General features: G+C 37.9%; 1 protein-coding gene across 1 annotated transcript in view; it reads left to right on the top strand.

The window, feature by feature from the left end:
- Positions 1 to 27928, top strand: part of LOC136118268 (UDP-N-acetylglucosamine--peptide N-acetylglucosaminyltransferase 110 kDa subunit-like) — a 38603-nt gene that overhangs the window by 5794 nt on the left and 4881 nt on the right. Inside the window, 1 exon segment of the mRNA XM_065871553.1 lies at positions 24935 to 25020. Coding sequence (XP_065727625.1) covers positions 24935 to 25020 — 86 coding nt within the window.

Genomic DNA, 27928 nt, shown 5'->3' with positions numbered 1-27928 from the left:
TTTAAATAGGCGGAAAAGAACAATCTCAAACACATTTTCCCAACAAATAAAATACATATGCAATTATGTTTAGAAGACGTTTATGCAACATATAGTTAGACTGATTAATTAATGGACCTTTCGCCAATTGGCACAGTAAATATATATGTTCAATGTGCTCAATTAAAAAGAAGGCAATAACATATTTTTACAGGTTAATTATCTGAGAAGAGTATTGTGCCAGCACACTTGATACTACAGTATTTCATGTTTGACAGGTAATCTTCTTTCAGTTATATTTACTGCTAAATGTTTCTTGGATCAAGCTATTAAATTATAAGGTCAAAAGTAAAATGATATGAAATTACAATGATAAAGGGACACATATCCCACTTTATGAGAATAGAAGTTCTAATTTCTTTTCAATACTACTAGTAGTGACCACAGTACTAATTTGAGCCCTTACTATGAGCCACTGTGCCCATATACATTTAGTTCTTACAGTAGTTCTGCAAAGGGCATATAATAATCCACACTGTAAAGCTGAAGAAAGTGATTCTCATAGCTGAAAGTCACACAGCTGGTGAGTGGCAAAGTCTAGATTCAAACTTAGAGTCGTCTGACAATGCCCAGGTTGTCGACCACTATGTACACTGCTCAATTGTTGCACCAATAAAGAAGTGCTTGAAATAATTATAGATTTGCCTACCCTGAAACTGCAGTGATTTAAAGACACCAAAGTTGCCAGTTGCTTAACCACATCTACTTACAGTAAGAAATTAACATTTTATTTCATTTCTAAAACAAGATTAATTCTGCAGGCCCATCGAAACTTGAGCACACAAATCCTACCTCCAAATGAAAGGTGCTTGTTTTCCATTATTCAACAGATGGCCCTGTACAGAGACAATAAATATATAGTAGAATTTTCATTCAAATAAATGAGAAGAGAGGTTTCTTCTTGTCCTGATTCAGTGCCCATCATTATGGATTATGATGGCTCTTCCCAAACTTTACTTCATTCACTCCACTCTTTCTACAAAACTCCAGTAATGGAATCCATCATTCAGATATATGTGCAAAGCGAAAGGACTGTATTAATACAGTTGCTGAAAGTCAAGTTGCTAGAGCACAGGAAATACATCCTAATAAATGCAACATTAATGTTTGTGTGGGCCTTGGAGTGAGGGGTAGAAGAATTTTCAGTTTAATGGAATATTTTGCCTCTTGCTATGAAAGTGTGGCTTAATAGTCTTGTAATTGGTCATTTACAGAATCCTCCATCTCTGGGTTTCATGCTTTCTTTACTCTGCAGCTGTTGATTCCTTCTCATGTTCTGGATGGAAGATAGCAACGAAGCCACTTCGGGCTCAGCCTGCCTTTTTGTGTTATTGTTTAGATGAAGATATTTCCATTTATTAAAGCACACTATTTAAACATTTTTATCATGTTTCAAACTTGACTGTGTTCTGAAGGTATGAACACAGGCAGACATAATGGGGGATGTTTTCCAGGAGAGAACATACCCTTATCAAAGGAATTATCAGAATTTTCATGTATGGATTGAGAATCAAATTCTGGAGTTAGACCTGAATTTAAATTCATACTCACAACTTATTACCAGTCTCATCTTGATCAAACGGTTACCACACTTCTCATCAATTTCCTTGTCTTTGAAAGCGGAATAAGAGAAGTATGCCTGGTGGAGTTACACATAAAGCTCATCTGATAGAATATTCATAAGGATTTTGCACAAAATATACATGGAAATATTTTAGCACCGAGTTTAGCATGCGATTCGTCTTCAATACATTTAAGAGCTATTATTTTATTATTATTATGCTATCATTAAATATCGCTATTACTTAAATGTCATTATTGCTAAAATTGCTGTAAAACTACCGCAATAACCCATGATGAATTCCCCTCTTCTGTTTCCTTTGTTTAAATGGAAAAAATATATATAAATCTAGACAGAGAACACTTTAGTGATCCTATTCAGTGGAGTGAGAATTTCCATGGCACTGATTAAAACAAATCCTGAATTGCATGGACTTAAGATAGCAGAGAGGGGCTTCCCTGGTGGCGCAGTGGTTGAGAGTTCGTGACCCGATCCGGGAAGATCCCACATGCTGCGGAGCAGCTGGGCCTGTGAGCCATGGCTGCTGAGCCTGCGCGTCCGGAGCCTGTGCTCCGCAACGGGAGAGGCTGCAACAGTGAGAGGCCCGCATACCGCAAAGAAGAAAACAAGGATAGCAGAGAGGCTAAGAGATTTGAAGTTAGACATCCCCAAGTGTGAATTCTACTGTGACCCTCTTCTAGCTCTATAACCTTGAAGTTTCTTAAATTTTCTGAGCTTTACTACTAGTTTCCTCATCTGTATCTTATTCAGGACTATTTATCAAGCATCTTCCTGTTCTCTATGCTTGGACGTATCAATGAATAAATTAGACAAGAGCGTTTGCCTGCGTGCTCCTTCTTGCATGCTTTCTCCCTCCTTACACTCTCGTGTGGAAACGGATGTTATAAATAAATTCTATGCTTTGTCACAGGTTGATGGGCGCTACGGGATAAGGAAAAGGATGTGAAGCTCACTGAAGAGGCTTGGGTTGGGAGTGCTGGAGGAGTGTACAGGTAGGTTCTGATTTTAGATAGGGTAGTCAGGGTGGATTTTATAAGTTGACATTTGAGCAAAGACTTGAAGTGAGGGAGTTGTCAGAATGTATGATGGGGAGACCACTCCCTGGGAGCAAGAATAACCAGTCCCAAAACTCTAAGGCAGAAATAGGGCGGGCAGCTTGGAGGAATATCAAGGAGGCCACCCTGGCTGACTTAGTCAGTGGGGAGGAAGAGACAGCAGGAGGGCTGGAGGTCGGATATGTGATGGGATGGATTGGGTAAGTCCTGGGAGGCCATCACATGCATTGTGTCTTTTACTCTAAATGTAGGCAGCCAGGGGCAGGATTTTAGCCGAGGTGTGGCATGAACTGTCTCTTGTTTGAAAAGCATAACTCTATCTGTGGTCTTGAGGATGTGGCAGAGAGTGGAGTCAGGGAGAATCTCGGGAGGCGACTGCAGGATCCTCGAGGTCTATGTTGGTGGCCTGCACCAGGCTGCTAGCGGCTGGTAATTCTCAGTAGTGGCACATTGGGAAGGTTGTGACAGTATTTTGTGGTAGATTGAATGCAAGAATGGAAAGGAAGGGTGAATTCGAGATTTAGGGCCTGGGGAACTGGAAAGGTGTGGTTACTGTCACCTAAGATGGGAAAAGTTTGGGGTAGAGCATGTTTGGTGGATTAAAGACCAGTTTTGGAGGTATAAGATTTGAGATGTTTTCGTGACGTCCAAGTAGAGATGCTGAGTACACAGTTGGATACACAAGTCTGCAGTTCTGAAGAAAGGACTAAACTAGAGATACACTTTAATGCAATGGAGATATTAAGAATAATTACATGGAAGCGCTATTTTAAAGATAAAATGAAGTAATGCAATTAGCATTCTCAAAACATTTAATAACTGTTATCTAAAATAATTACCTGAAATGAAAAAATACCTATAGTTTGTTTTGTTGTTTGCAGTAAAAGTGAATAAAATGTCACAATTATTTTAATAGTATTTGTGACACAGTAGTTTTAGTTAAGACACCATGACTACAAATATTTACAATAAACCTTTCAGTCTCCTACTTTTCACTCTGATAGGGTACTTGGAACCATATTTTGTAAGGTTTAAGTTATTTGTCATAGGGTACCTCTTTAATTAGAAGTAATTCTGAACTGTCTAGTTCCATGCAGTTTTATATATATATATATATATGTATAATTATTATTTTATGATTTATCAAACTCAGTTGAAAATGTGCATCACTGATATACATTAGAATTTAAGCATTTACCCAGGTATTCAAGGAAAAAAATGTACTTGTAATTTCCATAGGGGTACGTACTTTCACATCTTCCCTTCACTTTGCAATTGAAAACATGGCAGGGGAAATACTATCTTACTGGTCTTTGAGTTCCCCTTAGCTATCTGCAAGTCCTTAAACAGCCTTTGTGGCTTAACCAAAATTCTCTTCCATCTTCATTCCGCTAACAGATATTGGTCTAAGCATGTACTTATACGAAAAAATGCATGACCACGTTGTCTCTACACATCTATAATTTTATGTTAACACTATCATTATGTAAGCTATACTTTAATTGTAATTATAACAGATTTTATGTCAACACACATCCATTTCTAGTGTTCATCTGGTGTTCAAGGGGAGAGCAGCATGCCGTAAATTTTATCAAAATATAACATCTGAAGAATAGAACAGAGGGTAATTGTGTAATTCTGTATTCACTCTAATTAAGTTCAGTGGAGTTGGCATAATAGAATTAAGATGAAAAAAGAAAAAGACATTGAGGTACCATGGCTCTCTCTCCTTAACACACCCTTTCGTATCCGAGAGCAGAGACTCAGCACCTTTCTGTACAGAAATGGAGACAGGAAGAGGCCAGCGGATGAATGACAGGCACGAATGAGGTGGAACTTTGAAGAGCAACATGGAAATGAAATACTTCTTTTGTATTTGGTAGGTGGGGAAAATGTACCAGCGTGTATGCCTACTGGGACCACGTTTTCCAGAACAGTTAGGCCCAGTGTCAACTATGCTGTCCCACCTTCCTCGTAAGTAGGAACATACTGTTACTTGAATCTTTGCTTCCTGTTTCTTGATACCTGGTTGAGAAGATTATCACAGGAACTGCATCTTGTTAGCAAACACACTGTTTTGAAATGATTGACACTCACTGAAGAGTGGCAACTCCAAGCTGCCTCTCTCTTGATCTTGGACTATTTAAGTCTGGAGTGCAGGAGTGGGTTATGGGGAAAGACCATTGGAATTCTTATGTCTTCAGCATAATGGTTATAGCATAATGGTTAGGAGTGTAGGTGCTGGTTCAAATCTCTGCTTTCCACTTGCTAACCATATGAGCTTGGGCAATTTACCTGATTACCTGAACCTCAATACTCCTGCCTATAAAATGATGTTAATAATATTTCATCCTCATAGACTTGTTTTCAATGTTAAAATGAAGTCACTTACACCAAGCACTTAATACAATGCCTAGAGCATAGTAAAGCCTATTATTATTACTATTACTACTACTACTACTGTTATTATTATTACTGTCACGATGCCAGGTGCTATTTTTCCTATGCCTTATTCCATTATCTTCTGCCCTGTCCCCCCATTTCTGTCTTGTTTCCGTACAAGGGTAGGTTTGTCACAGAGCATTTTCTTTCCCTAGTGTCTGACTCTTAGTCATCAAGGTGACTGGTCCACGACCCGGCATTCATTGCTGCTCGTTGAAGCAACCCATTTTGAGAAGGGGAGTTGGATATTGATGCCAAGTTGGGTCAAGGAGAGAGAATTTTCTCTCTTCTGCACTCAGAGAGCTAAGTGAAATATTCAGGCCTCAGAAGGAGAATCAGGCAAAGGGCAACATGCTTAATTTCATACCTTAGTGATTAAGAACAAGTCAGACAGGCTGGATTTGAACTCATTTCCGTCATGTACTGACAACGGGATCTTAGGTGCTTTTGTAACCCGTCTGAGGCTCAGTCAACATCTGAAAGGACGAATAACATTATCAGGACCTAGCGTATAGCCTCGTTGTAATAAGTGAGTAAATCCTTTTAAAACGTTCAGCACGTTGTTTGGCATATAAACACGTAATAAAATTTAGCTTCTTTGACTACTACCGCTGCTAATATTATTAAGTAGCTGAGCAGATCCGAGGCCCATTTTTTTCTTAGATTGCACATAATCATTTGGACAACCAGCTCACATTGATCAACCGTTGCTTATATATAAACCCCCATGAACCCAAAGGTGCTTTAACTCTCTCCCAGTCAGAGCCTGTTCTGGGGGCAGAAGCAACACCAGCACTACCCCCGTCATCTTTGCCTTTATTGTCACTACACTCGCCTGCCGTACTGAGCACTTTCTGTTTGCCAGGCACCAAATTTAGCCCTGCGTATGCACTATATCATGTAGTTCTCACACTCAGGTGGGAGACATTATCATCATCCCCACTTTTCAGATAAAGACGCTGAGGTGTTGGAAAGGTGAGAAACTTGACCCACAGCAAGAGATGGAGCCGGAGTATTCAAACCCTTCTCTCTGACCTCAAGAACCCTTAAATATTAGCATACTACTACATCCTGGTAAGAAAATCTGCTTCCAGCCACTCTGGTGAGAGTAGAAATGATTCTCAGTCCCCACATTCCTCTATTGTCCATGCCACCCTAGCCTCAGGACTAGGGGGGAAAGGAAGTGATCTCTTCAAAGAGCAGCCAAAGGGAACCTACTCCCTTCTGCCTTTTCGTAATCAACTAACCCATATTTTATTTCCTTCTTAAGAGTCCCCACATGTTCCTTTTGGTACTTAGCTTGGCCTTTTAGAATTCTGACATTCTGTACATGACTCATCCACTGTATTTCAAGTTAATTTATTGAGGTCAAGTATAGGGTCTTACTCATCCTGAAGTTCAGTTATCCCCTGTCACATCTAACTCTGTTCTTTTCTTCTTGTAGGACATCTGCAGATATTTATTTGAATTTTGTTGAATTGTTCTCATCAATAGTACATTAAAAGTTATACAGAAAGTGCTTTCTTATAAGGAAAACCATCTAAATAGATTTCTAGCTCTTTACTTTTTATAGCACTGTTGTAGAGATTATAGATCTCCAGGTAATATTTTTTAGATTGAGTTCTTCATATCATCTTATTTTTACATATAATGATAAATCTGAATTTTCTCTATCAAAGCTCCGAGACTTCACTGGCTTGTAACTTAGCTTGTTGATTATGTGTTGTTGACTTTTCCATTTACAATGATATTTGATCCTGGTAAGGATGGGGCTGGGTGGGAAGGTACATCTTAGGGCCATGAATTGGTTTTGCAGAGAACTAACATAAAGATCTAAAGTCTCATCATATTTCTGCAGAACTCGTGAATCATTTTATTATAATTCCATTCATTCAGGGAGTATAAAACCATTTTCAAATTGTTATTCCTAATTTGTTCATCTTCTCTTCCTTAGTCGTAGTGAGAAGAGAGCAGGCTGAATGGAATAAAGTCATTATGACCACTGGGGCCACTAGGGTAGGCATCAGTCCCAGAGTTTTGTTATCATCTCTCCGCTATTAATATTGGCTAATGTCTTGAGTGCTACTTGGTGCCAATAACTTAGCCGACCATGGCAAATGGATTGTGTCATTTCATCCGCTGATAGTCATACAATTAATGTATGTATTCTTATGATATCCCATAATGCGTACATGGAACAGAGCCTCAGAAGTGGTTATTTGCTCACAAAAATATGGTAGATGTGGAATTTGGACTCAGGTCTGATAGACTCCTAAATCACTCCTAGTGATTTTTACTACTAAATTAAAAGTTGTATACCTCTGGAGAGTAGATAGTTTCTAAAATTTCCTCAGCTCTAACGTTTTATAATTAACTTTTTGTCTGATGGCAAGCTTAACAGTTAAGATGGGTAGGAAGGAATGCCAGCCTGTTGAATGGAATTTCCCTGAAATAAGCCTGTTTTATGACACCAGTTCACTCATTCATTCACTCAGCATGTATTGAATGTTTGCTCTGTGCAGAGGCATTTTAGGCATCACAGTGGAGTGAGCGCCCCTTCCATAGACTCTCCTGCAGCACTCAGAGAAGTCTTGGACTAGTTTGCCTGTTATGGAATGGGGCTTGGTGATAGAAGCCTGGTTTGTCCTCCACTGATAAAACTAAGACACACTCATATGAGTTTATAGGTATCTTGAAGCCGTGGGATAGTAACACACATGAATCTTACCATTTTTGCCTGGGATTAATGATATAAAGGCTTTGGATTTGGGTATGGAAAATGGGTGCAATTATGGGCGTGTTGGTTCTACATATATATGGACATCACGTGTCATCAGCCTGCAGCTACCTGCCATTCCTCACTACTCCTTCTTTTCACAAACCAAACAAGTACCTTCTTATCTGTCCTGTGGATAAGCTCTTGACAGTGGCACTAGGGCCTCCCTGAATAAGTACATCATTGGCTAAACCAGTGGTTTCTCAGATATGCTCATTGAACAACCCTTAAGGTGGATTGACATTCCACTGCCTAGAATAGAATATGGTGTTCTTTAGAAATCGGGGGGAAAAAATAGGCCACCAGATGTACTTTCTTTAATTTAAATTGTTCATATATACATATATATATATATATATGGACAATTGTTATATATGTGTATGTATACTTGTTCATATATATAAATGATTTAAAATTGAAGAGAGATATATATACACACACACACATATATATATATATATATATATGTATATTTAAATTTTGGCTTCTGTTAGCAAGTAGTAAATTATTAGCAGATCCATACTGCAGGGAAATAACCAATCAGATTTCATTCAATAGCTTGCTTTTTTGTAGATTTATGGTTGTGATTTTATATCTGCAGGTATGTTTGCTGAAGAAAATATTTCTACCACTTTACACAAAATTAAATTCATTTAATACCAATGCGGCATGTCTCAAATGTCTTAATACAGTTTTAATCTTGAATCGCATCAGAAGTATGAAATTAGAAACATACCCCAAAATCATTTGAAGATAAATTACTTTCATTTCCCTTATACTTTTGAGACTTTTGAAAAATAAATATTTAGTTGTACTTATCTGTTTCTGTCTCTCTAAGGATAGCAAACACTGAAACACAATTCTTTTTAAAAGTCAATATTAAAAATATATTGTCCAAGATGATCAAAACTAAGGAAGTGGCAAAGAAATTCAAAAATTTAAACTTTCAAAGGGTGCTTTTTTTGTGAATGTGTAGTACTTGTTCTTGTGAAGGAATTAATCTTTTTAAAAATTTAATTAACTTATTTTTTATTGAAGTATACTTGGTTTACAGCGTTGTGTTAATTACTGCTATACAGCAAAGTGACTCTGTTATACATATGTATATACATTCTTTTTCATATTCTTTTCCATTATGGTTTATCACAGGATATTGAATATAGTTCCCTGTGCTATATAGTAGGACCTTGTTGTTTAGCCAATCTATATATACCAGTTTGCATCTGCTAATCCCAAACTCCCAGTTCATCCCTCTCCCACCTGCTTCCCCCTTGACAGCCACCAGTCTATTCTCTATGTCTCTGATTCTGTTTCTGTTTCATAGATAGGTTCATTTGTGTCATATTTTAGATTCCACATATAAGTGGTATCATGGTATTTGTCTTTCTCTTTCTGACTTACTTTGCTTAGTATGATAATCTCTAGTTGCATCCATGTTGCTGCTGCAAATGGCATTATTTCATTCTTTTTTTTATGGCTGAGTAGTATTTCATTGTATATATGTACCACATCGTCTTTATCCATTCATATGTTGATGGACATTTAGGTTGTTTCCATGTCTTGGCTATTGTGAATATCGCTGCTGTGAAGATCAGGGTGAATGTGTCTTTTTGAATTATAGTTTGGTCTGGATATATGCCCAGGAGTGGGATTGCTGGATCATATGGTAGGTCTATTTTTAGTTTTCTGAGGAACCTCCATACTGTTTTCCACAGTGGCTGCACCAACTTACATTCCCACCAACAGTGTTGTAGGAGGGTTCCCTTTTCTCCACACCCTCTCCAGCATATGTTATTTGTAGACTTTTTATTGATGGCCATTCTGACTGGTGTGAGGTGGTACCTCATGGTAGTTTTGATTTGCATTTCTTTAATAATTGGCAGTGTTGAGCATCTTTTCATGTGCCTATTGGCCATCTGTATTTCTTCTTTGGAGAAATGTCTCTTTAAGTCTTCTGCCTATTTTTTTGATTGGGTTGTTTGCTTTTATTGTCATCAAGTTGTATGAGCTGTTTGTATATTTTGGAAATTAAGCCCTTGCTGGCCGCATCATTTGCAAATATTTTCTCCCATTCTGTAGGTTGTCTTTTCATTTTGTTTATGGTTTCCTTTGCTGTGCAAAAGCTTGTAAGTTTGATTCGGTCCCCTTTGTTTATTTTCATTTTTATTTCTATTGTCTTGGGAGACTGACCTAAGAAAACATTGGTATGATTTATGTCAGAGAATATTTTGCCTGTGTTCTCTTCTAGAAGTTTTATGGTGTCAGGTCTTATGTTTAAGTCTTTAAGACATTTTGAGTTTATTTTCGTGTATGGTGAAAGGATGTGTTCTAACTTCACTGGTTTATATAAGGCTGTCCAACTTGTGGAAACGACTGTCTCTTTCCCATTATATATTCTTGCCTCCTTTGTCAAAGATTAATTTAACTGAGGTGTGTGGGTTTATTTCTGGGCTGTGTATTCTGTTCCATTGATCCATATGTCTGTTTTTGTGCCAATACCACACTGTTTTGATTACTGTGACTTTGGAGTACTGTCTGAGTCTGGGGTGGCTATGCCTCCAACGTTGTTCTTTTTCTTCAGGATTGCTTTGGCAATTCTGGGTCTTTTATGGTTCTGTATGAATTTTAGGATTATTTGTTCTAATTGCGTGAAAAATGTCATGGGTAATTTGATAGGGATCGCATTAAATCTGTAGATTGCTTTGGGTAGTATGAGCATTTTAACAATATTAATTCCTCCAACCCAAGAACATGAGATATCTTTCCATTTCTTTGAATCATCTTCACTTTCCTTTATTAATGTCTTACAGTTCTCAACGTATAAGTCTTTTGCCTTCTTGGTGAGGTTTATTCCTAAGTATTTTATTTTTGGGGTTGTGATTTTAAAAGGCATTGTTTTTTTACATTCCCTTTCCGATATTTCATTGTTGGTATAAAGAAATGCAACCAATTTCTGTATGTTAATCTTGTATTCTGCTACCTTGCTGAATTCGTTTATCAGTTGTAGTAGTTTTCATGTAGAGTCTTTAGGGTTTTCTATATATAGTATCATATCATCCGCATCTAATGACAATTTTACCTCTTCCTCAAGGAATTAATCTTGAAGTTCTACTAAGACTTTTGGGATACCTGTTTTAATGAGGCACTACTTCCTGCCTGAGATTGCACTATGCACAGAGGCACCAGAGATTCTAGAATTAGCATAATAAAACTAATAATGCAAACAACAACAACAGATCTTCACAAACCTTCCTTGCAAGGAAGTAAAGTCCACTGGAAAAACAGACAGGTGAAACACACATTCCAAATGGCAGTGATTCTCAAACATTTATGTGCTGAAAAATCATGACAAGCATGATAACCAGGGCAATCACTAGACCCCTTCTCCAGCTGGTCAGGTGTAAGGTCCTGTATCTCTATTTTTGGTGAATGCCTCCAGGAGAGTCTGAGACAGATGTTCTCAGTTGCCGTCAACCTTTAGTGTGCATCAGATTTGCCTGAGAATATTGTTAAAACACAGATTGCAGGGCTCCAGTGCCAGAGTTCTAACCAGTTCCCAGGTGTGGCTGATATTGCTGGCCCAGGGACCACATTTTGAGAACCACCTTTCAAAACTCTGCAGTATGCAGTTGTGTGTGTTGTGAATGCAGTATGCGGTTGTGTGTGTTGTGAATGAGCCGGGCCCAGAGAACCAAAGGAGGGCAAAGGGACTGCCCTAAATTAGTCAAAGGTAACAATAGCAGCTAGAATTGATTGACCCAAGAAAAAATTATAAGAACTTTACCTGCATTTGCTCATTTAATCCTTTCAGTAAGGTACATAGGTGCTACTTAGTGTTCCTCTTTTACAGGGGTGTCCAGAGAAGGCAACTACTTTGCCCACGTCCTAAACTGGTAAGTAACAGATTAAGAATTCAAGTCTAGGAAGTCTGATTCCAGAGCCTACACCTCTACCCTTTCTGCATGTAGAGAGGAGTAAAGGGTTGTCAGTGAAGCCTTCCTGGGGGCCCTGGCCTCTGAGTGTAGATAGAAGGATGAGTGGACATAAAGCTCATTATTTGTGTGTGGTGGGGGTAGGGGAGGAAGTATGAGGGCTTCCAGAAGAGCCCGCCCTCCCCATACATCTGCTATAAGCAAGTCTGATGATCAGGAGTCCGGAACATGAGTATGACTATGGGAGACTGAGAAGGGTTCTAGAACCCTGAGGTTAGAGTTCTGGATCAGTTAGTAGGTAACAGAAAGTGAATGAGTGATCTACCTTACTTTCCACGGGTAGCAGGAAGTTTGGAGATAGTCCCTCTAGCGTTAGTCCAGCTGCTGAAGGGCATCACCAGGGGACTGGGTTGCTTCGCTCTTCCAGCTTCCACATCTCTAGCACGTCCACATAGCTTCAAAGTGACCCCAGAATCTCCAATAGTGTTCCAACAATTTGGGCAGGAAGAAAGAAAAGGAAAAAAAAAAAGAAATTAAGTAAGAAAAAAAAGGCAGTGTCTAACTCAGAGAGCAAATTTTTTACCACAGATGGTCAGCAGACTTGCACTTAGATCTCATCAGCTCGGATTTTAAACTGGCCACCTTACCCTTAAGGATAATGGGGTCTCCTAAACCAGGGCTCTGATAGTAAGGAATAAGGAGAGAATGGTACTGATTAGCAGTGCCTGCTGTCCCAAACAAATATTATCCCCAAACTATTTTTTTGTATCCTATATTTTACTTTAAAGAATGGAGGGGAAACATTATGTATCTGTAAATAGCCTTTTAGAAAGGGTACAATTATATAGTTATACAACCCCCTGGAGGGCTCCTTTCTTCTAAAATCTCTTTAAAAACTGTTCAAGGTTAAGGACATTTTAATCTTAATTTAGTAACTTGCAGTCGGTTATCTTGGAATGACATCCTCTCTCTGCAGATGTTCTGTCAAGCTTTAGAAAATTCTAGAAGTGGGCAGAGAAGTGTTATGGTGCATGTATTTGCAATATGCACGTCTTTGAAATGAAATCCATTTAGGGACCAAAAGGCATTTCACGTCTTTGCTATACATTTTCACATATTTGCCTTTCCAGAATTCCTTTGAGCAAATCTGTTAGATGTAACCCATCCGTTTCTCCCATCTGAATTCTTTATTACTAAACATTCCTCAGTATGCTCTCACTCCCCTCTGTCAAAGGCGTTTCTCTGGGTCCTCACCCTTCTCATCTCATATGTGAATGCGTATCTTAAACTGAAGCAACAGTCTGCTATGACTTCCCCATAACTTGAAGAACCCGTCTTTGTGGGAAAAAAAGTAGACTTACTAACTTAAAAGGTAAAATGTGCGCAGTGTTTCTGAGAATTAAAAGCTAAGATAAAAACATAAGCAATGGAAACAACTTACAGTGGATCCTTTTCAAAGACTTTATTTTACAGAGAAGGCAACTGAGGTTTAAAGAAAAAATGCGTTAGTTAAACACTAAATAATAAACCTTAAACCTCAGTGGAGCAACACATGGACAGTTCATTTCTCACTCACTCAGGAGTGTAGTATGGACTTTGGTGGTCTGAGGGTCAGTTTTCTGCTCAGTTATTCAGGGACCCACCACCTTCACCAAGTGGCTCTACGTTTGTCCTAAAAAGGAAAGGAGAGAGGAAGCTGCAAGCTACAATTATCAACTCGTTATCCTTCAGACATAAACTCTTCAGGTCACCTCTGGTCACATTCTTTGGGATAGAACCATACCCAGATGCAAGCGGAGATGGAGAATGTTGTTCCTATCTTGGTCCTAGTGATGCCTCTACAGGCTGGAGGAGCTAATTAAAGTGTAGTCAACAGCTCGTTGTTTCTGCCACAATGAGTGATTAGCCTAAGACTGTGGATTAATTATGTGTGTGTGTCACATATACATATAATACACACAAACATATATATGTGTGTGTATATATACATTTTTTAGCATGAGTTGACACAGGGGGCTTCTGCCGTATCAAAAGAGTACAAACTGCCTCTTGTTGCTTTTTCTTAATTGAAGTTGACTACTACTATCTATTTCCGTTCGTTTTGCTACCCTCCCCCACCTTTCAGTATTATATGAAAATTCTGAAAGAAATAATTTCAAAGTTTCCAGTGCTTTTAAAGGTAATAGAATACTCAGACCTTAACAATTTTCCTGTGTGAAACTTTTGCCAGACTAAAATAGTTAACTTATGAAAAGTAAATTTAGATTGATACAAAAGAGAGAATAAGCTGATTTTTTTTTTTTTTTACACAAATGCCCTGAGCCAGGGTGGAATATAAATGGAAAACTGGAGGAATTTAGATCCTTTTATTGTAATTTTAAATATTTTTAATTGTAAAAATAATACAGGCTCATTGCAGAAACTCCAAAATTGAAAGGATTTAAAGAAAAAAGGAAAAATAACTCAAAATCCCATTTCTGATAAATCATCTCTGTAACATTTTTGAGGGTATCTTTTGAAACTTTTTTGTGACGGGGTGCATATAAATACAATGCAAGTATAAAATACCTTTAATTATTATATCCAACTACAAAACAGTTCTATAACAATTTTATTTAGTAATATAAGTATGATTACTCATCACCTAATAAAAATCTGCAGCATCATTTTTAATGGTTGAACAGCATTCTATTATTTATTTAACCAGTCCCTACTGTTCAACATTTAGATTATTCCTGTTTTGCTTTGCTAAACAATGAGACAAGCATCCTTGTTCATATGTCTTTGAGCATTTGTTTATTTCCTTGGAATGGACTTCCAGAACTTGAATGGCTGGTTGTCAGTTCTGGTACATACTGACATCTTGTCTTCCAGAAAGGTTACCGTGCTTTTTATTTCTACCAAGAATTTAACATCCAGTGTGGTTTCTTACACACACTCATCAGTACCAGTATTATCAATATCAATACCAGTATTATCAAGTTTTTTAAAACTTTGTCATTCTAGTCAGTAAAATATGACACCTGAATTATTTTATTTGTATTTCTTTGATTAATAATAGCAAGGTTGAACATATTTTCCTATCTCTATTGGCTGTTAATACTTTTTAGTTTGTGACTTTATGACATCCATTTTTCATCGACGTATAACAACCTTTTATATATCAATGTGTTTATTTTGTTGTTGTAAATGCAATTTTTTTCTCTTCATTTATTAATTTTTATTTTGTGTGTGTTGAACTTCTTTAATACTGTCAAGTCTATTCAAAAACCCTTTAATGAACACGACAAATGTGGAAAATCAGTCATTCTCCTGCATTTTGTAATCAAAGTATTTCCTTTTGGGCAGTATGGAAATGTAAGTTCTTACTTCATCTTATGGTTGGAAAGAATCTATTCCCTCGGAAAGGGATTATAGTCTCTATGATGCAGTAATGGGAGATTTTATAGGGTAGGCAGGGTCTACAGAAGAAAAAACCCTAAATCACACTCCATTGGTGGTTGCCTTATTTATAAAAATGGCATTTGAGGTTGTGTGACTGCCATCAGGTAAGCAAAATTAATTTTTAGCATGAAGTACTCCTATCAGCAAGAACAGCCTAGGATAGGCTAGCGGTAAGAAGTGAGGGGTTATGGGATTGGGGCATAGCCTCTGTTTCCTCCAATGCAGCTGGAAATTTAAACTCTGGGGCTCCTGCTTGATCCAATCAGCCCAGCTAGTATGTGTTGCCAGGTAGGGTGAATAGACTCAGAAGTACAAGAGCTCATCCTTGGTCCCCTCTGGAAATGAGCAGAGAATACTGTGTCAAGCAGAGGTGATCAGTCCATGGTCTGGAGACTTGGATCTCCTCACATAGTCCTTAAAGTCAGGGTGAGACAAAATGCCAATACAAATTATATTGATGACAGTATCAATGAGGTGACATTGAGTCCTTTGACCCAACGTGTGTCTGCAGTGTGCCATCCATTAGTAAATGGGCAAAGCCATTTGACAGATCTATCTGATACAATGAATGAATCTGACACTCATATTTTGAAAAACTGAAACTGTATCCGTTTGTCAAGAACAGTGGCTACTTGTTCTGCTTTATTCCCCCTGGTAGAACTAGGTAACATTGCAGGCAGTAAGACGTTCCGGCATTTCACCCTGGAGTAGCCCCAAAACTGAAGAAGCTGTCTTATCAGTAGTTAGCTCCTTGTCACCAAGAATATTAAAGTAGATTTGTATGTTTAACAAATTAAAGAGACTGTAGTGCCTACCACTACTGTATTCACTAAGGCACCCAAGTTATTCTAAAGAAATCCTAATAATACATTAGGACCGTTTTGAATATTTTTATTTGATTAGCCATAATCTTCTAGTTATAACATCCATCACCATTTTGACCACTGAAACTTGGCCTTCTTTTCTTACAGCCTAGCCCTGTGGTCTTGGGCTAATCACTAACCTGCTTAGATACAATTTTCTTCTCTATGAAATAGAAACAATATTATATGCTTTGAAGGGCTGCAGGAAGATGAGCTGTAATGTTTATCAAGTGCCTAGTAAGTAGCCTGGCCCATAATAAATACTTGGCTCATTGTAGATGTTAGTTTCATTTTTAGTTTTATTTCCAAACATTGCTCTTTACTTTTGGAACTCTAAAATTTGTTTTGAGAGTGGAGGACTTGTTGTTTGGATTCCTCCAACACTCTCTGTATATTGTGTACTTCTCTCCCTACATCATTTATCTTAATGGAGTAAATGATCTTTGGTCTGGTGATTCCAAGGTGACGAGGAGCTAAGTGGAGGTTCAGTATACACCTGGAAGTATGGATTTTCATGCCCAGTGCAAATGTGAGAAAGGCATTATTCCCACATTATAAAGGGGGTAAAGACCTCCAACTTGAGGAGACTCTGGGTTGAGAGATGAGAGCTTTACAGGTACTGTGTTTATCCTACAGGGTACCACAGGGGCTTTTATGTTCTGTAGCAAGAATTTGCACCTTATACCCTTGTAGTTAGAAGTAAAGCATACCACATAACTAATACCTAGTAAGCATTAGAGTTAGAATAAATACCATTTATTGAACGTTTCCTTTGTGTTAAGCATTTTACAGTTACAACATATGGATGGATACTATATTGTAAAGGTTAAGAGTGTAGTTTTTTGAGCTGGATAATCCTGGATTGGAGTCTCATCTTTATTACCCCTTTTTTTTCCATTTTATTGAGGTATAATTGACAAAATTGTAAGATAGTCAAAGAGTATATCATGATGATTTGATATACATACGCGTTGTAAAAGGATCCTTCCCATCACGTTAATTAATACATCTAACAGCTCATGACACCTTTTTGCTTTTTTTCTTTTTTTGGTGAGAACACTTAAGTTCTATTCTCTCTGAAAATGTTAGTTATACAATACAGTATTATTGACTGTAGTAACTATGTTATACAGTAGATCCTCAGACCTTATTCATCCTGCAGCTGAAAGTTTGTACCCTTTTACCAGTCTTCCCCTCTTTTCCCCACCCACACCCCAGCCCCTGGCAACCAGTTTTCTACTCTGTTTCTATGAGTGTGGCTTTTTTTCTTTTTAGATTCCATATATAGATGATATCATTCGTATTTATCCTGTCTGGCTTATTTCATCAGCATAATGCACTTCTGTTTCATCTATATTGTCACAAATGAAAGGATCTCCTTCATTTTTTTAAGGCTGAATAATATTTCATTACCTCTTAAATGGGTGACTTTTGGTACATTGTTTACACTTTTTTTTTGTTTGTTTACACTTTCTAAGCCTCAGGGTTTCTTTTCTTCTGTAAAAAAAAAATATATATATATATATAAATATATATATATACACTAACAGGTTATTTTCTGATACGTGGAATGTTTGTTGAATCAACAAATAATTAGTTGAGATCATAAATGTGACACTTAGCACTGTATTAACATTTATTAATACTCTCCCTGTTAATTTCTACAATAAATTGTATAATAAGTAACAATAATAATAGTACTGCTAGTAGTTTTAGAAAATGCATAGGATGTGCCAGGCATCATATACTGTACTGTCCTCCTTCATGTGCACCACAAGTTACATGTGGATATCATCTTCCACGTTGTTTCCTTTAAAGAAAATTGAAGCTCAGCAAGATTGAGTAGCTTGCTCCGGATGTGAACTCAGGTCTGAATCACTCCACATATAGGTTCTTAATGACTCCATGTCTTTAATTCCACATCTGCATTTGTTTGTTGTTGTTGTTTTTAACTTTCCAAGCATGTGATGTGAAATTCCTTTCTCTTTGGGGAATTTTCCACTTTGTGGGTCTTGGTGAGAAACAGAGCCTTCCTCTCCTTATACAAGCTGAACATGTCAGATACACTGTTTACTCACATGCTCAGTCTCCCTTACAGATGGAAAACAGTCGGGCGCCCTCGGGTTGGCCAACTGCACCCCTCTCTTGGATTTTGAATTACAAGTAAATGATGTAAAGAAGCAAGGCCAGCAGTGCTGGGTCAACCTCCTGTTTCCTGATCCTGCTTGGTAGCAAGGCCAGCTAGGACTTATAACATTCCTTTGGCCTGATCCTATAATTGAAATAGCATAGCGTTGGCTTTCGGTTGTTTAGTCTGCTTCTAGTTACTGAGACCTAACCATAAACTTCCAGAAGTTTCCTTTTCTACTCAAATTAGCTGGATCTGGTTCCTGATGATTACAAATAAGACCTTTCCTGATATACAATGGTGACCTACTTATCCAGGCAGATGTAACATCGTCCTGGCGGGGACAGAGGTCAGGCAAGTTCCTTGAACAGCTGAACAAGAAGAAAAAGACCTAAGAAGGAAGAATTGAAGCCAGTTCTGCTTGTGTTATAATTCTGCCCGCAGCTGCCTCTGTTTCACAGACCACATGCTAAGGACCACGTCCCTTCCCCTGTAACAGACGAGCAAAGTAGACCCAGGCCTTCCAACCCAGAGACCAGCTGAGTTGTGCCGTGGACAATCTAGGATGTGAAAGACTTCACTCAATGTCTTTGTCACTTGACACATTGTTCCTCTCTTTGGGAAGTAGCTTCTTTGTGTGACAAGAATATGCTAAACCAACACTTAAGTGGACAGAGGTGAAAGATGCCAAAATTAGCTACAGAAAAAAAGGCGTAAAGACTTGTATTTTCTGTTATTTGAAGGTGTTAAGACCCCACATAGAATATGAGTCCTTTAAAGGAAAGTTGTGAATGGCCCAGGGAATGTTGAATTTCCATGTGGCAATATGTTCTTGATCGGTCATGATGATGATGATGGTAGCATCAGTAGCATTTATCAGTGTTTCCTGGGTGAGAGGCACTTTATCCTAATGACCTTTTATCCCCATGACGACCCTGTGAAGTAGGAAATACTGTTTCAGCATCTTCAGCGTTTTTCTTTTCTTTTTTTTTTTTTTTAATCAGGAATTTACCCTAGATCACAGTTGGGTGGTAGAACGACGAGAACTGGACACTAGCCTTTCCTGAATTCCCAGAGTGTGATCTTAGCAGTTGTATTGCCTGATGCAGAGCCATGTAAATGTTGCCAAAGCAATGAAGCGTGTACCTATTTCTAACAGATTCTAACTCAGAAGCTCTGGGGTTTAAGTGCAGAGCAGTTGAGTGTGATTGTCTTTACAGACAGTAGATAACTTAAGAGAAGTTGTTTAAAAGTATATTTGCATATTGCACTACACTGTCATATCTGTGATTGGTTAGCTATTGAGTAACTAACACAAATCTCAATCCCATCTCTAATCTCATTCATCTCTTGTATGATATTTGACCTAATTGAGGCAGTATTTTTTTGTTCTTTCCCACAAATACACATCGAACATCCAAAACATGCTTACCATTTGTGAGCATATTCTCTTAGTTATTTAGGAGTTGAGTAAAAGTGAGAGAAAAGGGCTTCCCTGGTGGCGCAGTCGTTGAGTGTTCTGCCTGCCGATGCAGGGGACGCGGGTTCGTGCCCCGGTCCGGGAAGATCCCACATGCCGCGGAGCGGCTGGGCCCGTGAGCCATGGCCGCTGAGCTTGCGCGTCCGGAGCCTGTGCTCCGCAACGGGAGAGGCCACAACAGTGAGAGGCCCGCGTACCGCAAAAAAAAAAAAAAAAAGTGAGAGAGAAAAAGACACATAAATATGAAATACGGTCATCATTTTTTTAATATCCTTTATGTTGTTAATCCCTCTTAGCATTTACTGCCATTCACTCATTTGTATTATTTGGGGTATAGCAGTTTATTCACACAGCATTCTTACATATGGCTTATCATTTGTATTCTATTTTAATAACACTAATAATTATAGACTATTGACAAACTCATCAGATCCTACATATTCATTTCAAAATCATGAAAATAAGGTGGAAAATGAGGTGTAAAGTGGAAAATCTATGTGTACGTTTTCATTGGTGGAATGAGGAGCTACCTGAATATCACTCCTTTAGCTTTTCCTTCAAATGGTGCACTTTTTCCTCCATGCATAGGAGTCACTTCCATTAGGTAAACAGTAGTCTTGAGGGCAAACCTCAGAAGTAGAAACAGGAGAACTTTTCAGTTATGGTAAAATCAAACATATTTTTCTTCAGTAGGGGAAAAAAAATTCTTCATGAGAAGTTCAACCGCCATGAGTTCCATGGTGAAAAACTTTCCACTTATAGATGCAACTTCCCCCAGAATTCTGAGAAATGTCGGTAGTAGAGAGGGGTGTTGCATACACCTGTTTCATTTCCCTCTGACTTTTCCTTCTCCTTTCTCTATTGACATTAAAATCTATAGTGAAAGCACATAGTAAGCAGTCTAGGACAAAATCTAGAATTATTCTTATGTGATCAAATGTACTAAAATAACAAAAGCAAATCTTATTTCTAGCTAATAAAATAGCATTCCTTATATGATGTCATATTATGGCAGAAAAGAAATATATGCGTCTATTTTCTTCTATATTAAGAGTGCTAAGGAGTGGGGACCCATGAACTAAATCAATTGTTTTGGGTTCAAGTTGTAGTTTCTGGTAGCCATCCTTCTTAGCAAGTTTTCAGAAGCAAATGTAGTTCGTTTACTATCACCAGTAAATGTGCAATTGTGTAGATTTTTGGAAAAAAGTATTATCAAATATATATTCTTTAAAATGATTTGTGTAAATTTATCTATTCATATTATTATTCTCCCCAAGTAAATCAAAATCTATATACTGTGTTTTTCTTCTATATCTTAAAAGGGGAATGTATGTTGAAACTTATTCAAATATTTATTAGGTATCTACTAAGTGCCAGGCACTCTACTAGGCAGTAGAGCTGTTGTATTAGAGGTGGAAAATGTCCTTGACCTCCAGAACTGATACTCTTGTAAGAGAAATACTGGGTCAAACGAAGTCAACAGTTTCTTTGCTACAGAGCTTTTTACCAGTCTTGTGAATTATGAGTCTCTGATAAGGAGATGTAGTGGATAACAGATCCCAAATTTATTTGAAATCTTTTCCTTCATGGACTGTCTCATAGGATTTATGATCCACTGAACACACTTGAGAGACACTAGTATTCTGCAGTGGTTAGTTAATTGTTTTCTATTAAACAACTATATACTGAATCCATGATATTATTATCTGGACTTTTTGGAGGATACAATGATGTACACGGCCACTGTGATGATAAGGGGGTCCAGTTTAGTTAAGAAGAGAAACCACAGGAGTTATAACTTAATGTAGCAAAGAAATACACACACGTACATATATTTATATGTAAATTACTATTTATATAGTATACAATGTCTTCTGAAGAAGATAAGAGTTGTTTGTAACTTGGGATCTCACAGGAGGTTTCACAGAGAAGGTAGACCCTGAGCTGGGCAGAATTTCAGTAAGTTAATTTGGTTCTGACTGTACGATAAAATCAGGTATTTGCAACTGGTCAGTCTGACCTTGATGGAACAGCATTCCATTTGCAGGGAATAGTGTGATCAAACATGCAGTGGTGGAGATTGCCAGATTGTAATATTCCAGTACCTGGAAAGTGTTGGAACATCTGCTTTCTCCACGGTCTAGAAAAGTGAATCTCAAGTGAAATGCACGTATAATGGAGGCCAGTGCTCTTTGCTTTGTACACTGCTTTGATTCTACAACATGCAACAATGTAGTGATCTGTTTCAGATTGTCATTATTCGAGAGGGTTCTTAGTAACAGGAGTGGAAAAGGAAGACCTCTCTTCTGTGTTTCTGCCCTATGCTCTTAAGCCAGAAAAGGTACCAACATCACTGACCTGACCTTGTCTCAGGTATCTATCAGGATCTACTAGAATCATTCTAGTGAAAGGTAACTAGACGTCCAAAGGACTTAAAAGATACACTATAAGCTTTGTATACTTTATATACCTGGTGAAACAAAAATGTCACCTGAGTGGTCCCCTTCCCTAGAAATACCAGTATGTTTTTCCAGTGCATGGCAGAACTTTGCAGGTAAAACTGGGGTAAAGGTGAAGAACAGTCTTAAAATTCTAGTCCTTGAACAGCACCTAACACGCAACAGGTTTTCAAAAATCTTAGCAACAGTATTCACAAATAATGACCATCAGCGTAACTGCTCTTTTGTGCCAAAATACATTACCATATTCCTTTTTTTCCTTCAGCTTTCCAACTTGGGTTCTATTATTGTTTCCATTTTACAGATTAGGCAAGTGAGTCTCAGAGATGCTAAGTCACTTGGGCAAGGTCACAGAGCTTGTAGGAGATAAACCTGCACCCTTACTGTTGGATCCTACAAACCAGACCATAATTTAAGTCCTTCAAAATATACCTCAGAACATTTGAGTAAATTACTGAATAAATCCTCCTAGTCAGACTGACCAGATCATTATATTAGGTTCAGCTATAAGTGGAGGAAAGTCATAATCATAGTTGGACAGTTAATACAGTAATTTACTTGCTTTGAATTTTCTAAATGATGTTTAGCTGGTAGTTTCATGATGATAACCATCGAATAAAAACAGGCATATTTTGGTGTTTGGAATAAGATCTCATATTGAGTAAAATACATATTGATTCCTAGACCTATATGATGTGAGTAACAGATGACGTTGAGATGTCATCCAGAAGTACTCCTGTGCAGTTCATCGTGTCAACCCAGCTAATAATTTTAGAATGTTCAGAGTGAATAATATATGCAGCCATAAAGCATATTTCTAATCAATGCAAATAATATTTTTCCTATGCTAAACCCAGAGTTAAGTTATAACACGCATCATAAGATTAATGGGCCATTTTTTCTTCATCACTTTGCTAAATTTCTTAGTCTGGAAACCATTCAGAAGGTTGCGAATTGGAGCTGAGCAGTAGTAGTGAGACTGTGCCTCTGATGATGAAACTATTTCCACCCCGACCCCTACTGCTCCCTTCTTGGGAAAGAAGGCAACATGTCTCCTAGAAAAAGTCACAGGTTCATAAGCTGGCTTGTATAATACGTTTGGAGGAATAGTGTGTCTTTTAAGCAGAGCCTATCTCGGCATCTAATTTTTACCTACCATTTAATGAAATTAACACTCACTTTGAGGCTCGGTCTTTTGCCATTTGACTCCTGGATCACGTCTATGGATATATTTTTTTCTTGAGACGAAGTGTGAACCCAATATAGTATCCATCATTCATTCTATCTAGCTGATGTACGTCCTCTGAAGCACAAGCTTCCTGAGGCCAGGCACTTTATCTGCTCTATCAGTGTAGCCCTGATGCCTAGTGTCTAGCTTTTGGAGATTCTTAATAAACATTTGTACTGAATAAGGTATGTATATGGTGAGCAAAAGTTGGCTTCCCATTTTACAGTCAAGAGTATCCCACTCATGTTTTGTGAACACTGGATAGCAGAATCTTACTGTTATTTTTCTGTTCCCTTTGCAAGATTCCTGAAAGGGCATTCCTGTCCTTAGAATGTCCATCTCCTCCCATCTTCCTGGAGAATAACTCTTCTTTCTTAAATATTTAGCCCCATTATTGACTCTTTATGATTGAATGTATTACCTTCTTACAAACAGGAAAATGCAGTGCTTTTTTTTTTCAACATTTATCACCAGAAAACTATTCTAACACCTGAAATTCTGGACCTAAAATGCCTGGACTAGTGGTTCTCAAAGTCTGGTACCCAGACCAGCACATCAGCTGCACGTAGGAATTTTTAGAAGTGAAAGTCTTGGGCCCTGCTCTAGACCTGCAGACTTGGACACTCTGGGGATGGGGCCCACTACCTGTTTCAGCAAGCTCTCTGGGTGATGCTGATGCATACTCAAGTTTGAGAGCCACTGCTTAGACCTAGAGCTTAAGGTTTAGGCTTTGGACAGATCTGAGTCCTAAACACTACTGAGACACTGGAGTGACCATGAGCAAGTTACTTCTGGGAACCTCTTAGCATCTGTGTGCCTTGCTTAGCTAATAGTGATTTTAATTAATTAGAATAATGCACACGGTGTACTCAAGAGAGTAACCAAAGCATACTTTATGTTCCATAAATTCTAGCTGTTTACCATTATCATCAATCAGAGCTTACTGACACATCCTGAAGACATTCTTCTAATAAGTGTAATAATGTGGTTTGTAAAATTAACAGCTTAGAAGAGCATATTACGAAGTTCATCAGACAGGGTCTCAGCAGGAAATCAGGGGTACATCAATAGGGATAAATTGAGCCCAATGTAGAGAATCAAGAGATAGTGTAGTGCCCTGGGTTCAGTAAAAGTGTGGCTACTTTATAGGAGATGAAAGAGAAAGGAAGCCTTGCTGGAGAGAGAGTCCTCCCCAAAGATGCTGTGATGCCCCACAGAGAAGCACTATACATTAGTTGGGGGATGCAGCCAACTCCCAGCAATTTGGCAAGAATTAATAACCCTAACTTCACTCCCCTCCTTCATTCCCTACAATCTTCTCTTGGTACTCATCATTGGTGAGCCAAACAGAAGCCAGAGTAAGGACACTTACTAAGATAGGCCATGCAAGCCATCCATATAGAGTTGGGTGGAAAAAGGATGTGGAAGGGCAAATAGGACATATTTCCCGCAGGTGGTGAGCGAGCTGTAAAATCACTTGCCCTTCTAACATCATTGCCATTGCAGGAGCACGGAGGAGCAAGTGGTTGGTTCTGACTTGGCAGATCCAGGAGACTGCAGGACGGAACTGGTATATGAGTTGGGCTTTAAAGGTAGATTTGAATTTTAATGGAGAGTATGGAGTAAGAACTGGGGAAGAACCAAGGGAAAGGGAGATTCATTGCAAATGGGGAAAAGAAAAGTGGCATAAAGACAAGAAAAGTCAAGACTTATGGAAGAGATAGCAAATACTCTGCGTGTGACTTGAGCAGAGAAAGGGTAGACAAAGGCTGAAAGTTAAGATGAAGTCATCCTTGAATAACATTAAAGTTTCCTCCTTTAACCTCAATTTCCACCTTCTACTCCCTTCACTAACATTGGAAAATTAAAAGTGAATTTGACTGGGTTGGTGGCAATGGCAGTATGAAGCAAAGAGAGGAGAATAAGAGTAAAAAATTTAGTAGTACCTTGGTGAAGCTGGGTAAATGATGGGTGGTGGTGTCACGTCAAAGCATGGGCAAGTGATTGTGACAAATATAGGCTTATTTCTTGACTATATGACTTCAGTTAAGGTACTTAAGCCCTCTAGGCTGCAGTCTCCCAACCTTGTAAAATGGGGATAAAACCTCGCTTCCTCCAAGGTTTCTGTGAGGATCTAATGAGCAATGGAAGTAAGAGTTGAGTCCAGTAATCAGTTTTTAATACATATAAACTAATGTGAGGATAAGGGTAAGAATACTTGCTATCATTTATTGAATACTTATTATGTGTCCAATATTGTACTAGTCTATTTACATCTTTTCTCACTTAGCTTTCTTTTCTCTTATCTGCCTTTCTATAGGCAAGAGATAACTGATGGCTCAGTTATGAGGAAACGCAGTTGTGAGGAAAATGTCAGAGGGAAAATGTACCAGAAAGTTAATTCCTAATGGATCTGTCAGCCTTAAACAGAGCATGTCTGTGCTAAAATGTGTAAAATATCTGTGCTACAACTACTCAATTGGACAAGTTTTGATAAAGTATTAACTTAATGAATAGGCATAAACAGCTTGGAGCTTTTCGGAGGGTATGTGGTAATATTAGTATTGGTGTGATGACTTTTGAAAGTTCTATGGCGTATAGAAGTCAAAAAGAAGACCTGGAAAGGGGGAAAACTCTCTCTGAAAGTTATTGGGGAAGTCTGGCTAGTAAGACTCCAAAAGGGAGAATCAGTAAGAGGCCAGGTTATTCATAGGCCTTCTAAGAATGTGTCCATGAGAAATATTTACAATGATTGGATGCCGGAATAAAGGAGAACACTGGCTCCATAAATGGTAACTTATTTTACACAAACAGGCTGATGATAAAAATAATGAAAATCTGATGGATTTTTGAGAGTTTCATTGACCAAACTGAGACAAAAGTGCATACCAGCTAGATGCTCATAGTTTTAATCAGTTCCCTTTGGAGTCAAGCAAAGATAGCACCTGAAATGGTAAGGGATGTTTATGCAAGGTCACAAAGATTTTTGGTGGTGCATTTGGGATATAAACCCATTTCCATAAGAATTCTTTCAGAAGTCAAATGTTTGCTTGTCAAAAATAGCATGAACTTACTTCCAGGAAATGTTCTTAAGAAAAAATAATTTGAGTAATGAAGAACACTGATGTAACAGTTAATTTAAGAACCCAGAAATAGAGGTAAAGAGTAAAGCAATTATGGGTTAAGAGTCTGCATAAATTCCCCTGGAAGGGGGATATGGTCAGAGATGGCAATTTGAAAACAGTGAGTCACCAAAAGTAAAAGTTTAAATTACAAGCTGTTTTGGGGGTCTTCAAGAGAGGTTTTATAGATTGAACAACAACAGCAGCAAGGATAAGATATAACGCTGTCATGTAGACTGCAGCCTGAAAAGAAAGCATTGCAGAAAAGCCACATCATCCTGAATTTATATTTCCGTGCATTTGAACAGATTGGAGAGCAGTAAAGTTGTTTTAAGAGCGAGTGATTTAAGTCAGCCAGCTTGTGAATAATATGAGATATTTTTGCATTTACATTAACTTATGTCCATAAATAACGAACTTTAACAATGAACAAAATCCATAATCCTGATAATTAATGCTAAGAAAACTGGAAAGATACCTTTACCTTGAAAAGACAGGATAAAGAAGACAGCATAGAAATTTAGGGAGATTGCAGTTTTGGAAAAATCATATTAACATTTATTAGCTGCTACAGCTTTGAAATGTGATGATTTAAAGAAAGAAGTAGACTGTTGATTTCTAAAAGGTAATGTGTTGGCTGAAAGAGAAGAGAATCTTGTTGAGACCTAAAGTGTTCTTTTAAGGATATATTTCAATGTCATTTCAAAAACTAAACGCATTTCCCATAACAAAACAGTGAGGTTAATGGAATAATGCAGGTGAAAGCTTTTTGGCCCGAAGGAGTTCCGTCCTTTGGAGCAAAGTTTTATTGTTGAACACACCATGACCCAGGCCTGTGAGTGCCAGCACAGTGGCTGTTTTTACAAGCTCTGGTACAATATTCACAGTAGTTCTGGCCTTAGCACTAGGCAAGGATCATTCTTTTTGTATCTTCCAGATTGCTTCCTCTACAGAAATGGGATAATCCCTCCTCTTCTAAACTGGAAAGTAGTTTCTTCCCTCCATAAAACTAGTTTCTTCTCCAGGTTGAGCTTTTCCAACTCTTAGAGGTCTAAAGTGAATGATAGGAAACATACTATATTTGCATCTATTTTTATTTAAGAGTTATCTAAGGAGATTTATCTAATTAAATAGGAATTTCCTAACAGATGCCAAAATAAACAATCAACAAGTTTTCTTTAAAGATCATATATATTATATAACAAGATCCACCTAAGAGTTAAAATATAAGTAGGTATACAATTTAACTATTTGAAGATAATTTTTCTTCTTACCACTGAAGCAATAAGCAGGTAGTAGTACAATTTGGGGAAAACGATATTTCTGGCTTTTGTTTGTTTTATTTTAATTTGTGATATTCATGAGATCTTTTGTGAAG

Source organism: Phocoena phocoena, chromosome 1 (assembly GCF_963924675.1).
Source record: "Phocoena phocoena chromosome 1, mPhoPho1.1, whole genome shotgun sequence".
Classification (NCBI taxonomy): domain Eukaryota; kingdom Metazoa; phylum Chordata; class Mammalia; order Artiodactyla; family Phocoenidae; genus Phocoena; species Phocoena phocoena.
The sequence above is the reverse complement of the archived record's forward strand: the minus strand, read 5'-3'. Positions and strand labels throughout refer to the sequence as shown.